General features: G+C 55.9%; 2 protein-coding genes across 2 annotated transcripts; both read right to left on the reverse strand.

Annotated features, from left to right (window-relative positions):
- Nucleotides 1-8,357: 8,357 nt before the first annotated feature.
- Nucleotides 8,358-9,825, reverse strand: RBG1 (GTP-binding protein rbg1; the record flags this gene model as incomplete). Its single annotated transcript, XM_053178463.1, has 5 exons — nt 8,358-8,377; nt 8,479-8,599; nt 8,693-8,801; nt 8,929-9,457; nt 9,543-9,825. 5 exons carry the CDS (start codon nt 9,823-9,825, stop codon nt 8,358-8,360), a joined length of 1,062 nt encoding a protein of 353 aa, XP_053037666.1.
- A 1,330-nt stretch (nt 9,826-11,155) lies between these two features.
- On the reverse strand, nt 11,156-15,946 carry COL26b_005624 (uncharacterized protein; the record flags this gene model as incomplete). Its single annotated transcript, XM_053178464.1, has 3 exons — nt 11,156-11,692; nt 11,744-11,973; nt 12,025-15,946. 3 exons carry the CDS (start codon nt 15,944-15,946, stop codon nt 11,156-11,158), a joined length of 4,689 nt encoding a protein of 1,562 aa, XP_053037667.1.
- Between the last annotated feature and the right edge of the window lie 386 nt (nt 15,947-16,332).

Genomic DNA, 16,332 nt, shown 5'->3' on the forward strand with positions numbered 1-16,332 from the left:
GTTGGGGGTTCGAGTTCGAGGGCGGGTGCAACGAGCAACTGCCTTTTAACGCGGTAACCACCAACCCAGTCAGTTGATCTTTTACCCTATCAGGACCCCCCGGATTCGCTCACGCCTTCTCGGTTCCGAGGGTGTTTCTTCTCTCGTGCCGCCGTCTGAACGGTGAGAAGCAGGCCGGCAATCGATTTACTGCAGGTTTGGCGGTGGTCGATTGATGTTTCAATCTGCGAGCGTCCGCAGAGAGATGGCGGTAATGAGAAAGAGACAACAGCGAGGATCAGATGAGAAGAGCGTCGATGGCAGAGGAGATAGATTCGATGTATCTACCCGGCCGGCCAGTGGAGGATAGAGGAAGACAAGCCTGACAGGTCTGGAGAGTCGAATCGGACCAGTAGGAAGAGAAGGGTAGGAAGCGGTCTCCTGCAAGAATCAGACGCCGCGACGCACAAGGCAAGGCTTGGCGGCCAGAGCTAGCAGGTCAGGGTTGGGGTAGGCGGGCTTGTCAAGATAGTAATACTGTCCTGCGCACGAAAGGATGGGAAGGTGTGCGGTGCGATGCGGTGCGGTGCGGTGCGGTGGTGGGCCGTCCTCTACTATACATATGTACCGCCGTACACTAGAGCGGATGTTTTCCATGTAAGTAGGTACACTGCCGGCAAGGGTACGGGGGTGTCTCGTCTCCTACTGGGGGTGTGGTGGGTAGGATTGAATCTAAGTCTGACTAGGGTCTTGACTTGGTGTGGCAGCGGGCCTGGTGAAGGATAAGATGGAGCTCTCTAGCCTGTGTGCGTGCACATGCATCCACAGATACATGAAGAAGCCCTCGACAAGGAGTGAAAGAAAGACGCCGAGGGGGGAAAAGGATTTGGTGACAGTCAGCAGGCTGGGCCAGTCCGATTCTTGGGGAAAAAACCTTTGGGTCGGAGGTTGAGTTGAATCGCTAGAGCCGAGATGGTTGTCAGAGCAGGAGAGTCTGGGTGGAAAAGTGGTTGCAGTTATGATAGGTCCGAAAGAGGAGGGGAGGGCGACAACAAGACTGAGGTACAGCGGACTCTTATGCATAGAACATGATGATATTGGCAAGGAACGAAAAGAACCGAGGGGTCAACGACGGCGGAGAAGAGCATCTTGCAAGCAGCGATCGAGGCAAGAGAGGCAGGTTAGGTAGGGCGGCGGTGGTGAGGCAAATGCCGTTGAAGAGAGTTCCAGAGTGTCTGTAAGTGCGCATGGCAGTTGATGAGGTTGCGTATCTCAAGGGCGAAGCAGGGTGGGCATTGAGTGTTTTCATCAATAAAGACATCATAGTCGGCTTACAATTGGTGTCTAGACCACTAACAACCGCCACGGCTAGGGAATTGAGGATGAGCTAGAAGAAGCCACTGGCTCGGTTGGTCTCCGTTGCTGCATGGGAAGAAACGACGGCGGATCTAGGAACAGTTTTGACGGGAATGGAGCAAGCCACACACAGACACTAGTTGGGATACTGGTTTGCTTCCGTCTCGTCTCGTCTCGTCTTGTTCTGTCGCGCCTCCTCTGGGGCCTGGGCTCGCCCTCGGTTGCTCTGTCATGTCTCGGCTTATCCCACGCTGAAAGGAGAACGGCCACTAAGCCAGCCCAGGCGACCAAACGGGGGAATCTAGATTCCCATGTTTCTCGCCTCGTGTTGTAAGATCACGACTGGCATAGCTGAGTCTGTCAGGTTGATGCAAGGTGACCACGGATCGGGCCACGCTGGGAGATTCTGTAGGGAAACAAGATTTTGTATGACCCAAGAGAAACGGAAACGATGGCAGGCAGGTGAGGCTGGCCTGACGGAGGAAAAAGCAAGCCAGAAAGCGAAATGTTACAGAAAACGGTTGTTTGTCTACTAATTAGCAAGGCTCAATAATCAAGAAAAGAGGGCGGCAACGGGGTTGAGGAAACGGACAAAGTGCGCGCCAATTAGCTGACATTAGTACCTGCTTCCCAGTGAGATTACCACCCACACGCACACACGGGCGTACACACTGGGAGGACGTAGACGTAGATGTAGACGGAGAGGTGGACGCATGAGCAAACGCACTGGGAGACATGTCCGTCGCGATGAGGTCGTCTTCGGAGGGGGGAAGAATCGAAGGAGACGGAGGAGGTAGTCAAGGCAGCTCTAATGACGGAGTATTTAGATCCCTGGCGTCTGGATATTGTTAGAAGATGGTGCGGCAGTGAAGATAGGGAAGCAGAGGAGGGCAAGGTACCTTTAGCAGCAGAGGCAGCGAACACATGGTGTGTGTAGGCGTGTGTGTGTGTGTGTGTGTGTGTGTGACGGGCCCTTTCTCATACGCTGACTGGTCGTGGAGCGAGCTAACGGAGCTCGAGCAGAGGAGGGACGTATGCGAATCGCGCGGCTGGGCTCCCGTGGGGATACCGATGGCGCAGAGTGCGGGTGATGCTTGCTGATGGGATGAGAGATGGAGGGGGCACTTGGTAGGATGGATGGATGGATGGATGGATGGATTGGCGTGGCATGGGATTATGCCAATGTGAGAGATGAGAAGGGCGAGACGAGACATGGAGACCTATCGAAGAATGACGAAACCCAAGCCACGCTCAATTACATTACCGTCCATGCCATACCATGCCATACCATGAGGCATTGCGTCCACCGTCCGTCTTGCTCACTTCTCACGCACCCCGGCTGCGATGGGGATGCCTCTTGCCGCGTGGTTCTCGGTGGCTTCCTTGCATTCCTTGCACTCCCGGACGGTGGAGGCCCAGTTTTGGTTGTGGTAGGTATTCGCGGGTGAGGTAGGTAGCTGTCAAGTGCTTGTACCTTCCATTATGCTCCGCTACGTTACCTACGCCAGGTTGGTCCGTAGGTAGGTCGTAAGCATGCGAGGTCATCGGAGACGTTGCTGCGCAGAGACGAATGGACGATGAAGTGCGGATGAACGGTCGCCAAAGCAGAGGACGGGACGAGCGCTGCTGAGTGAGGTAAGGATCGGGTACCTGAGGTAAGGTAGGTAAGGTAGGTAAGGTAAGGCAGGTACTTACGATGGGTAGGTATTCGTAGGCAAGGGAGGGCAAGGCACGGGTAGAGAGAGGGAAGGACTGGACAAACTGCGTCGTCCCATCTTGGGCAGTGGGCCGGCGGCCGGGCGTTCTGTGGCTCTCACCCGTCCTTGCCTGCCTTCACCAGCGTCCGCTATTCCCACTTGGTGCAGCTACGGATACACTACGGACCAAGGTGCACTAGCAGAAGGGCTACCTTACCTTAGAAGGCGCACGAGGCAGGGGTACTGGGCAGGGGCTGCTGCGTGGACCGTGAGCCACTCTCCCCCACTGGGGAGGTACTTAACAAAATGCGAGGCACGAGGTACCTGCCTTCCTTACTAAAGTAAGTATCGGCTCCACTTTGTACCGCAGTGCTCCGTCCGCAACTCCGTACCTTCCCCGAATGACAATCAAAGACGGGCCTGAAGACGCGCAGAGTTCAGACAGGAAGAGACAGGCCCAGCTTCAACAACCCCAATCGCCCCCAGTGATTGAGGGGTTGCGGTCCCTTCCTCGACTCCCATAGGGCCATCGGTGCCCAATCCGCACTCCGTTGCGACTCATGAAGACTCGACCTTTGCGACTTTGCAACTGCCTCCACGAGCGAGCTGAGGTACTTCGCGAGAGAACACATCCACCCAACCTCGTCATCTGATGCTTTCTGATGCTCTGACCGACTATTCGTCATTGACTCGACTCGAATCGCTGTCCGTCCTCAACCGATACGAGATGACGAGAAGCGCGAATTAAACACCGTCAAGTACCTCATCCATGTCAGTTACTTTGACGCCAGACGACGACGCCCACAACTCGGCCCTCCTGTGTCCCCTCTACATAGTACTGCGTTACTCCCGACCTGCTCCAATTCAATTCCAAGATCCGAGCCGCGCCCGTTGCGCCCTAGCCTTGCCTTGTCTGCTTCCAACCAGCCAAGTACTTACATGCTATGGTTGCTGCTTTTCTCCGGTCCGTCAAACCTGTCAAGCGATCGACTGATACTTTGAGAAAGGGCTTTTCGACGACCTGACCCATCCTGGCAAGCCCAGGGTGGCCCCCCCCAGACGTCCCACCCTCCTCAGCCGTCCGAGAGAACCATTCAAACATTGGAGGGGCGTGAGGGGGGGTGTTTTGATAGACCTGGAACCTCTTGCGGATGCCGGCCGCTGCTTCACGCACTGCTATCGCTCTTCAAACTTCTGCCACTTCTTGTCAGCAGGAATCAAAATAGCGTACTATTTTGTCAGCCTCGGCCAAATCGACTCGTGCCTGCGAATCCAGCATAAACGGTCGCGGCAGTCCATGACGATCAATGCATATCGCGGCGGGGACGCCCTAACCTGGTCTGATTCCTTCATTCATCCCCATTCAATACACCAACCGACCGCCAAAAATCCCGCCAAAGCTCCAACGTAAAACGAGCCAAGCTGCGACAGGCGCTTTGATCCTCAATCTTGGTTTGATATGCCGACGTCAACGGCACTCCATTAAGCATTGCTGCTGCCCGATATTGGGCTGAAGCCTGCGGTACACTACTCCCGACTCGAACTACCCTGACGCATCCACCATGGCATCACGAAGACCGTCTCCGACAATGACAGGGCCTTGTCGCAACGTCTTCTGCTCCCGTGGGCTAAACATCCACCACCGTCACATTCATCGTGGACCGCAATTGAATTGCTTTGGCTCCTCGTTGGGCCAAGCGACGAGCTGGCCACCGAGATGGGGTCTGCTTCCTACTTCCAACAACGCTGAACGTCATGCTCTTGATCAAGACTCGCTGCGGTCGCTTAGATGTCGGCCCATGCCGTCCAACAAGTGGTCCGCTCCAACCAGCCCGAATTTTCAAATCATCATGGGGCTGGCCAAGAGCTGCGATACAGTTTGATAGATCTGGCTAGCTCATCATGGGACGGGCCTATAAAACTTTTCTCGGACCAAAAGGGGACCTCCAGGGTATGTTGGCCGACACCCGGTCGATTCGTTCACACCGTCAAATCCCCAATCTCGCAGGCTTCCTTTTTTACCCAATATTCAGTGTCCACCAGCATGGTTACTTTGAGAACTGCCTCCATGAGGTCACCCGATTCCAGATGTCGGTCAGAAGACCGGCAGCGTCGCCATACAAGCCTGGGGCCGTCGAAACTGAAGGTCGGCCGTCGACCAACAGCAGCTCTCGCAACGTTTTCGGAGCTTTCATTGGACATAAATTCCGGATTCATCACGACGTCTTTCTTCTAATCATTGGACAGAAAAGATTCTTTTGCGCGTGAGGCGGCCCTGGTGAAGCCACCCTGTAGGCCGGCCTGGCTTCCAGTTGGTCAGCTCGCCGCATACGAGAAAATCCTGGGCAGATTTGGACCATCGCTGCTTGCCAAAGGCGGTCCTGGAGGATGAAGGGCCTAGCCAAGCCTCAACATCACGGCACGAGGGAGGCTTCGTCCTTGGGGAGCGACATGCGGCGTACTATTGCGATTGGGGCATAGGCCATGCTCGATCCAGGGTCGGCCAGCATCCGCCCGCGTTGGCCCGCAACGTGCGCCGTTCTCAATTTCGAGCGGGCCCTTCCGGAGGTATCCTAGCGTATATGTCACTTGCCTCCAACACTCAGCCGGGCCAGTGTCTGATCGCTCGGCAGGCACAGACCTCGCGTCCGTCACGGTAAAAGAGACGTCTCATTTCAGGATGTTGAACGGGTAACATGCATAAAGTCAATGGGCCAGGCGGGGGATGAACCGAAGAGGTAGCGAAAGCCTTCTGGGGTCTCAGCGTGCTCCAGTCTGTCGAGGTTCAATTTCTCACCCGCCCGCTCACCAAGCCGATGACCGTCCACTTTGGAGGCGACGGAGGCCATCTCAGAATGTGGCGTCGTGCTTCGATCTGGACCAATCGCGATGCGGAGGAGACCAGATACGGGCAGGAATCTGGGGGCCCATCCCGGCGTTGTGTTAGTGCCTTTTTGGCGACGGCCAGCCGCTGCTTACAACGCGGCCGTGACGAGGACACACAGGATCAATAAGCTGTCGCCCCAGCCTCGCGACAATCAAATGTTAAGAGCTGCAGTATTGACACCAGGGCTTCCCCAGCGCAGGATGACAGCATATCACATTCTCCCTCCTGCCCCCGATGGCAACCAAAACGCCGACCGATTGCTCGAGGGGAGCGTTCAAGCTACTGGAGCTCGGGCAGGCAACTCTGTACACCATCCTGTTCCCAAGAGACTGCATCTAGCCCCTTGGAATATGCTTAGTATGCATGCACACACGGCACGTTTAGTCTCAACTTTGCCCTCGAGCAACCATACACCCGAGAGCCGCCACAAGCAGTAAAAGAGCTGCTGGCCAGGGCATCCGGTGGAGTGCAGCTGGGTCCCTCCCGAGCTCCCCCAATCCCGCTGGAAGTAGACGGAGCAGATTACGCCTTGGAGGAAGCAGGGGACCTGGAGAGCACGAGCAACATTGCAGGAAGGAATCGGAAACCACAAAAGAGCAACATTGCAGCGCAGCATCCGCCGCGGCCGTCTGTGTTGCCCCTGCGCCTGTCTTCCCTTCCCTGCAGCCGTTCTCCCGTGGTCTGTGTCCTCTCGCCCTTCGTTCGCCTCATTTACGTTCGATTCGATGCAAGGTACGAATGCGCTCATCTATTCAGACAATCTCTAGATGAGAGGCCAAGATCGTACGCGGTCCTATTGCTACCATGCTCCGCAACGGCCCTCCTTCGCTTTCGTCGCATATCGCGGACCTAGCTCCTAGGAATCCTCGTCGCTCTTCTTTCACGCACAAGATGAGATGAGATGAGATCACGGCTTGAGAGGACCGCGGCCGACCCACCGCTAGCACCACTGCTCAGCGCAAACAAAAATCGGGACTCCGCGAGGACTGAACATGGGCGGCAAAGCGAGCCTTGTGAAAGGTGGGCGTAAGAGGGGTGGAAAGGATTTGCGCCTGACTAGCTGCGAGAGCGGCACCCCTCTTTTTGTTTCGACCAGCACGAGTCCTGAGCCGCCGCCGCCGTTTCGTCGGGCACGTTTTTTCTCGCTCATCGGGGAATTGCAGTGAAATGCATCGCGCCAGTGATGCAGAGCGTCCGTACTCCAAGACACAGTCAGCCAGCAATGGCGGGAGTGTCGAGCGTGCGGACAGAGGAGAAAAGGGTGTCGTCTTAGCTCTAGCTCTGGTTTAAGCGCCGACGTTCGTTCCCTCGATCCAGGGAAGCCCCCAGTCCGCTCACCCACACACCCGCCCATGCTTATCCATACCCGGCCTGTCAACCCATGCATCAGAGGACGGATGTGCGCTACGGAAGCTGCATACTGCTGCGGACTGCACTCTGCGTGCAACTTTTCTTCCCACCCTCTCCCGCGGAGCCTTTGCAGAGAAGCATGGCGGCGGCGGCCATGTGCTGCCCTTTTGCAGACACCAGAGCATGCATCCCACGCTTCTGCTGGGAAACTTTCGGCCGCAGAACGAGAGGCCCTCGGCTATGCATGTCGTCCACGATTTGCTTCAACCTCTTGGACCGCAACTTCAGATGGTGGCGCATGTGGGGTAGAAACCGTTGTCCATCATCTTGAAGCACCACCGACTGCGTCATAATCGCGATGGGTGAGACGGCGTCGCATGCGAGAGCCACGACAACGACGAACTGTGACGGCGGTGGATGCAGGGCTGTCCGCGACGGCCTAAGAAAAAGCCTGCTTGAGAGACGGCACGTTGCCCGACGACCGACGCCATGTGTGACTGCGACACACGCATGGCAGTTCAAGATTCCTCTCAGGAGACTTGGAAAATATGGAGACGTTATCCGCCAGACGCCGTTTCAACTGAGACACTCATTCCGCAAGCCAGGTCTCCGGCCCCCTTTTTCATTCAATTCTCTTGGTATTCTATGATGCTAGAACGACATTTTTTGCCTGACCCAAACGTGCCTCTCATCTCGGCCGCAAGGTGAGATGCCCTTGGCGCCGCTGTCAAAGACTGACTGTTTGCGGTCGCGCCCACACGCCGCAGGCCGTTCAGCCCTGCCCTGATTTGACTGAAGCTTCAAAGTTGCAATTGGTAGCCCGTGTCCCGGCTTTTCCGGTACGCCCGCGTGTTGTTAGTACATGCCACTAATTTGTTGGAAATTTTGAGTTTTGTCCACGATCCCATGGTGTCGGGAGTCGAGTGAGATCGCGCGAGCAAAAAAGGACCTCAGGGTCCAGTTGGTGTTTTCTTCTCTGGAGAGGAAAGAGGCAAGTGGCTTTCCCACCAACGCCGTCGGCACCTCCGGCCGGGAATGGGCTTGACGACAATGGTTGTCGTGCGCGATTGTTCTCGTTGCCGCCTTGATCAGCGCTTGACGATTGTAACTGCAGGTCATCGATTGTTAGCATTGTTTGCTTCCTCCAGCGTCTCGCCGAACAAGGATGCGGCTTGTTCTCCAACGCAGGGTAAAGGGGCACAGCCGTACCGATATCTTCGTCAGCTAGCTCGTGGGCCAGACCGACGCGTTGAGGCTGATGCTTGACAGACTTGCCATACACAACGGCCGTCTTGAACTGCTCCAGAATGCTTCTGTGGATTTGGTTACACTGGAAATTTCGTCAGTACCAGAGAACGCTATCGACCTTCTCCCGGACGGGAATGCTGCTCGTGGGGTTTCCCCCTGACGGGTCACTACTCACAAAGTCTTCCACTGTGCACCGGTTCGACCGAAGGACGACGGGCTGGGAATAGTCGGGTAAACGGCCCTTGGGCTTCGTGTATACGCGAACCAGGTTCAGCTTCTCCCACCTACACGCGAAACGGGGTTTGTTAGCCATTGCGCCGCGCCAGCCTTTGAAGTTTGGGGAGATCCCTGCCGCCGCTGATTGTGCCGCCGGGGCACTATCCGGGCGAGGATCATACAGGGAATCCTTACATAGCCTCCATCAACTCGTCAATATTCCAACCGTGCTCGGAACTGATTGGTACGGCATTTGGAATACGGTACAGCAGGTCGAGTTCCTCGATACTGATGGCGTCGATTTTGTTGAGGACGTAGATGACGGGGATGTAACTACGGCTCTTGGCCTCGAGAATGTCGATGAGGTCGTCAATGGTGGCGTCGCATCGGATGGCGATATCGGCAGAGTTGATACGGTATTCGTTCATGACGGCCTTGATCTCGTCGTGGTCGATGTGCGTTAAGGGCACCGTACTGGTGATGTTGAGACCGCCCTTTTCCTTCTTCTTGAAGGTGATGTTCGGAGGCGACTTGTTGATGCGGATACCGAAGCCCTCGAGTTCCGTCTCAATGACGCGCTTGTCTGTCAGGGGCTTGTTGACGTCCAGCACGATGAAGATGAGATGGCACGTCTTGGCCACGGCAATGACCTGACGACCACGTCCACGACCGTCCTTTGCTCCCTCGATAATACCGGGCAAATCGATGATTTGAAGAGGAGCACCTGTGATGCGTTAGTATCTTGATTTGGAGGGGAGTCGTTGGAGCCTGCCCTCGGCGCAATGAATCCGCCAGCAGAGACGACGTACCGTTGTAGGTAACCTGACCCGGCACGGAGGTAAGGGTCGTGAACTCGTACGCGGCAGCCTCGGAGTGCTGGCCCGTCAGCCTGCTCATGAGCGTACTCTTTCCGACCGAGGGGAAGCCGATGAAGCCGATACTGGCTACACCCGTACGCGCGACGTCGAAGCCGGCACCACCGCCACCACCACCGCTCGACGGGGTCAGCAATTCGCGCTTGAGCTTGGCGAGCTTCGCCTTGAGCTGGCCCAAGTGAAAGGATGTGGCTTTGTTCTTTTGAGTCTTGGCCATCTGTTGTGTTGCACTGTCAGTCCCTGCTGCTGGTCATCCGTCCATGAGGACGGCATCATGGTTTTGATTTGGGTGGATGAGCTTTGGCTGCGGTGGAGGTTCAGATGTGATTGTGATCGCGATGCGCCTCGGGGATGAACTCGTTTCCTCGGATTCGACGCATGTGTAGGCCATGAGGGCAACGTATCGATCGTGGGGTGTAGGGGGAATGGGGGAAGTTGGAACGTACTTCGGCCTCGATCTCTTTGATCTGCATACAAAAGTCGCGTTAGCAATTGACTCACTACCTCTCTCGACGTGTTCATAGACGGGGATTAGCTATGGTGTTAGCGCATACCTTGTCCACCGTCGTCGACATGATGACGGTATTCCCAGACTCGCTCTACGTGGTGTGTTTCCAAAATCAGGTCGTATCAGCCGCCGTTGGCTGCTTTGTCTATCGGGTCCTAAATGTACGTCTCGCCGTCGTCGTGTTTGTCGTCGTCGCCGTTCGTTCGCAATGACGAGGGGCGTTTTCGTTCGGTTGGCTGCTGCAGCCCTGTTCAGGTCCTTTGGTGATGGCAGTGCGATCGTTGTGGGCAAATGGCGGGGGTTTTCGAGGGCGGTGTCAAAGTTTTGGCGGGGCGCGGGTTTTGCCGGCCGGTTTTTTTCTTGGGCTTTCTTTGGGCCAATTTCTCTCACGTCGGTGATGTCAGTGTCTGGGCCTCACACTCACGACTCGAGTCATAGGAAAATCTTTATTCCCTGCGTATTTTCCTTTTTCGCGGAATTTTATCATGAGTTTCAATCTGCTTCGGGTTTGCGACAGCAGATGAAAGATCACATGAGATATTCCATTTGTTTTTTGAACAGTTTGTTTCATTATCTACGTCTCGCCTGGAAACCCGACCCATCATTCCATACCCTCCGACCCATGAATCGCACAGACCGCCCACTGCAGGTCTGGTTTCCTTTTTTTCCGTTATATGATACTGGTAAAAGGGGTTGGTCGCGTTGAATTGTAGCCGTCATCCAAAAGCAACTGAAGCTAGTGGCATCGCAGTCTGTACTGTTGCAGACTGATCCGCAAAGAATCCTCTTGCCGTCCATTCGGCTAGGTGAAATATAGCCGAGCACTGTTTATCTCTGTTCATAACATGTAGAAAACCCAACTGGAGGCAGCCGGCTTAGGTGTCGCCCTGAATTGTGATTGGAAGCTCCGTCTAGGGTTCCTCTCGGCAGCTATGCTGGTCCATATCGTCACCGGGGGTGGTTTTTGCGACAGGACAGGTTGCATTCGTATATTAAGTAAGTGTGACCCGTTACTCTATTTCGCGAAGATGAACCCAGCTTAGCTGGATCCTGACGTCGAAACGCCGTTGACACCGTTGGGGAGAGGTCTCGCCTCGGTAAACAGAGGCGCGGGCGCAGAAGAAGCGGTTTGGGTGCCATTGACGGGTTCAGCCGATGTCTCGGTAGCATTCGACTGACTCCTCGGCGAAAGATGTCCGCCGTTGGGTAGCGCCGGGGTTTTGGTGCCGTTCAAGAGGTGCTCCAGCCCTTGCTCTTTGCAAAGGCGAGCATAATCTGGGTCGCCAGGAAAGATCTGCTGCAGTCCCTTGCGAGGGGCCCGCTTCTCGGGGAAAGGTGTGCTGCTTGTCGCAGACAGTCCAGGCTTCTGCTCCTCGACCATGATACCGTCGACGTAGTACTTGTTCCTCGGCGCAAAACCGTAGAACCGGTCTGCATCAGGGTCTTGCTTCCACTTTTGCGGTACTTTCCATCCGTACAACTGGGCCTCATCTTCGGGAAGTTCGCGGTACTCGACGCTTAGTTTCAGACTCCGGAGGTGAGGAACGTTTGGTACAATGAACATCAAGTCAGATAGCTAGGATGGCGTTAGCATCGTGCAAAGTAACTGCCTGAACGAGTCCCTTACCTTGACAAAGAACATGTCCAACTTCAAAAACTTCTCTCGGGCCTCTCCGCGAAGCTTTTCCTTGAGACGATAATTCATCTTGAAAGGTTCCTGGCCTTCGCCGTAGTAGTCTGGTAGACCAGTGCCGAGCTCGTAGAGACTGTCGGTAATCAATGCGTATCGGTCAGCTTCGAGTCTCCAGATAACTTTCTTGGCAAGATCGGAGACAGGAATATGTTCCCAAGCGGTATCTAGAGTTTGTTAGTGAGTGAAGTACATCAAGACGTGAGTGGGATACGTACATCTCGACAAAGTCAGGTCCTTCTCGCCGAGAAGCAAAGCGGCATGAGTGTTGAGTATCCATTGCTCTCTGCCATCGGGCGAGCCTGTGGCCTGTGGGCGGATGGTGTCGAACCGCACACCCTGCATGTGCTTGAATTTGGCCGCCAGCTCAGGAGTCTTGGGGTTCGAACAACCGTCAAGCCAACGGAGGAGAGGAGGAAGCTTCGCAAGTCGCAGACGTTCTTGTTCTTGCTGGATTCTGCGCTGCTCGGCTTCCTTAGCCGCACGCTTGCGCTCCATCTCCTCACGCTGTTGACGTTCCTTGAGCTCGCGTTCCTTGCGCTCTTCCTCCTCGCGGAGACGGCGGGCTTCCTCTGCAGCTTCACGCTCAAGTTGTTCTTTGCGAAGCCTCTCCTCCTCCTCACGCTGCTTCCGGGCCTCTTCTTCCTTTCGTTTGCGTTCTTCCTCTTCGCGGCGTTTCTTCTCCTCTTCCTCGCGTAGGCGTCTTTCCTCCTCTTCGCGCCTCTTCTTCTCCTCTGCCTCCCGGCGTTGTCTCTCTTCTTCCTCCTGACGCTTTCTCTCGAGTTCGGCCTTGCGTTTGCGCTCCTCCTCGCGCTGCTTAGCCTCCTCCTCCTCCTTCAGTCGTTTTTCCTCGGCCTCTCGCTCCTTTTGTTCAGCCTCGCGTCTCTTCTGCTCGGCCTCCCGCTTCTTCTCCTCAGCTTCACGCTGTCGCCGCTCTTCCTCCTTCTTGCGTGCTTCCTCGGCTTCAGCCTCACGGCGCTTCCGCTCCTCTTGTCGCTTTTCCTCACGGCGTCTTTCCTTCTCCTCTTGGCGTCTCTTGTCGTCATCGCCACGTTCCTTCTTCACACGAATTTCCGGCTCCTCGACATCCTTAACATCTGATGCGTCTAGCATTTCGATATCGACGTCTTCAGACTTAACGTGTATGCTCGACTTATCACTGTTGCTGGACTTTCCGGATTCCCTCCTGTGCCCGTCAGAATCTGACTTGCTCTTATGGGGCCTGCGGTCGCTGTCATCGTGGTCCCTGAGATTCGATTTCGATCGAGGAGGTGCTTCACGCGATAGCCTGTGCGGGTCGTCTGGCGATGCTGTCGACTTCGGCCGGCGTTCCTTGCCATCCACATCGAGCCGCCGCCTCTTCGTCGGCACCTCACCGTCCTCCTTCTCCCCAGTGCTCGAGTGCGGCGGCGTGACGCTTGATCGGTGCCGCTTAGCAGAATGATCGCCGGAAACAGAGAGTCGATCCCTAGACTCGTCCCTCTTGAGAGCCTTTGTACGATCGTGGTACTTCTCTGACAAGGGTTCGCCCTTCGGCTTCTCGGGATGGTCGTCGTGTTTCGGATCGCGTGGGCTTGAGGGGTCCTTCAGAGAAGAGGTGGTCGAAACCATGCTAGCGCGGCGGTTTTTTTCCCTTTCGCCGCGAAGCTCGCCCTTAGAAATGAGTTTCCTCCGCGGCTTGACAGCCTCCCCTTCCGACGACATGGCAGCAACGTCAGACTCGGCGCGCTTCGCTGCTTTGGCGGATTGCTTTTGTGACAGCGCAGGTGATGCTTCTCTGTCAGAAACTGCAATGGTCGGAACACGGTCTTCTTTTCTAGGCCGGCCAGGACCGCGCTTGGGTGATGTCTGGTCGTCGTGAAATGAATCAGACCGACGCTTTTCCTTTGGACTGGTGACGTTACGATTCGCTGAGATTTTCTTCCGACTCTCCGGGTCGCGTGAAGGGCTAGAAAGGTTGCGCTTGTGCGCTCGGGCTTCGTCTTTGAGTTCATTGCGGCCCTGGCGCTTGGTTTCCCGGTCTTGGTCTCGGTCACGCTCACGCTCCCGCTCCCGTTCTCTCTCACGCTCCCGTCTGTTCGGAGACTTGGTCTTGGAAATATCACGATGCGACTTCCTGTACGCATCGTAAGCTTCCTTGAGCATGTGCTCCTCGTCTTTCCAATTTGTGCCTTGTCGGCGTCGCGCGATCTCGTAGTAGGTTTCTCCCTTGAATCGACGTGTGGGATCAAAGTTTGCCTGGTCCAAGAGCAACCTAACCACTTTGATATTCTCCTGGCCTATCGCGGCTAGCATAGGTGTCGCGAACTCTGACGGCATATTGGTACTTTGCACCGGTGCAGGGTCTGGGTTTGCGCCACCCAATGCCAAAAGTAGCTGAATAACTACTTCGTGCCCACCCCTGGCAGCCGCTACCATCGCTTCGGAATCGTCGCAACCATCCTTTACCTGGAGGATTCTTGTAACAGTCTCCTCGTCGCCCTTAGCGGCTGCCTGCCGAAGTGTCTTATCATCGAGGGACATGTACAATAAGTAGTTGCTGGTTTTGGTGGCCCTCACAGTACCGGCCCGCCGACCGTTGGCGTGAGATGAAGAAGGGGCAGGTGACCGTCGCGGGCTATCGGGGCCGAGTGATGACCGAGTATCCTGGTGGTCGACAGAATGATGGTCCTCAGATGTGCGTCGTCGTTCGCCTTGTCTAGACTTCGCCTCGATGAGTGCGGCACGAAAATCGGCTGCATTGTCCAGGTCGTCGCTGACTCTGTCGAGAGGTTCCTCGCCGCTCACGTTGGCTTTCCGCGGGTTGACACCCGCGTTCAGTAAGAGCTTCACGACTCCGAGGTGGCCATTATCAACAGCGTCGAGCAATGGTGTGTCCTTGTCATAATTTACACAATCCAGGTTGCATCCAGCGTCGATGAGAAGCTTCACAATATCCTCGTACCCATTAATTGCGGCGATTTGAAGTGGCGTGTTTCCCGCATAATCGGCAACATTGAGGTCCTCGGGTCGCTCACCGAGTCGTTGCTTTGCAATGTCGTACTCGCCCCTGGCACAAGCTCTAGCGAGGAACGTTTGGCCGTGAGCGTCAAGATGTTTCTTGTGTGGCGCAATTTTGGCAGGTGACATGTTTGACTCGGCAGTGGCGGGCGTCGAGAGATTCCGTAGCTTGGAGCTCCGGGGGTGAGGGCTGCCGCTCGCTGAAGACTCATCCGAGTGATAGTCGGTGGACTGGAGCGGGGGAGGCAAACGCTTCTTCTTGTAGCTCAGGCCATTTGACGAGTTTGCAGGAAGCTGCGTCGAAATACTCCGTCGGTGGGCACGTGGGTTGTGGGGAGATACGGATCTGGTACGAGATCCTGAGTAGCCATCGGTTTCTCTCTTGGAAGAAGACATCTTGTGTTCCCTGGGGGCTCGGATCGGTCGAGAATCAGCCCCGGCGTCAGAAATACGTTGTCGTCGAGCCTTGCGATTCTCGGCCTCGTCCTCCGAGTCTGCCTTGGGAGCTTTGCGTTTGTGAGTAAGTGTCCGATCGGTGGATTTGGCTCGGTCTTTCATGGACAGCTTGGGAGATTTCCTACGGTCAGCACCCGTGTCGGAGTCGGAATGGTTACCAGATCGACGTCTTGGGGGAGAAGCAGGAGCCGAGCTGAGGCCGCTGGAGCCATCTTTACTTCGGGCGGATTGGTCATGGAGGCGTTTCTTTTTCAAGCCCAACGAAGATGCTCCTTCAGACAGCAAACGGGGAGGGTTGACGGGTTTGTCTTTGTCGGCGTCCCTGGCGGCACTGGCATCACGAATCTTGCGGGGGACCTGGGGCTCTCCGTCGCTGCGATCCTCGTGCTTTACCTTTCTCGCCTTGGAGGGCGAGTAGCCATCCTTACCGGGTAAGACGATGGTTTCGGCATCCGAGTCTTTCTCGGCGGGAGCGTCGTCGGCAGCAGGAGGCGCGCGAGATACGATTACGCTGGGCTTGACGTCCTTTGGAAGGACGGGCGGAGATTTGATGGACTCGTCGGCGCTCTTTGGTTTGTTGTTGGTGGACTCCTTGGACTCGTCAGGCTGGTGATTGCCCAGTCGCTTCTCCGCAGCAGCGACGGGCTTCGGCTTGTCGGACCCGGCAGCATTCTGCGCATCCATATCATTTATCTGAAGGTCGAAAAACTGGCCAGCACCATCCTGGCCAAAGGTCGGCCACGAGTGAGAGAAAAGTGAGGGCGTGGGCGAATTGGTGTTGTGTTGACTGATTGAAATCGCGGTCGGGTGGACGGAGCGGAGCAGCTTCTCGGTCGCCAAAGAGAAACGCCCCTAAGAGAAAGTGGCCAGGTCAGTCACGGGGGCGCGGTGTGTTGGCGACTGACGGGGCAGCGGTGCGGTGTCGGGGTCGGAAGTGTCGTAAAACCGGATCACGAAGACGATAAAGGAAATAAAAAACAAAGGAAGCGCCTGGCCGGAGTAATGATGCGTGTGGTTCGATGGACGCGGGCGTGGGTGGAAATGCTGGAAAAGGCTGGCTTGGTAACGCT

Source organism: Colletotrichum chrysophilum, assembly GCF_026319265.1.
Source record: "Colletotrichum chrysophilum strain AFK26 chromosome Unknown scaffold_38, whole genome shotgun sequence".
NCBI lineage: Eukaryota > Fungi > Ascomycota > Sordariomycetes > Glomerellales > Glomerellaceae > Colletotrichum > Colletotrichum chrysophilum.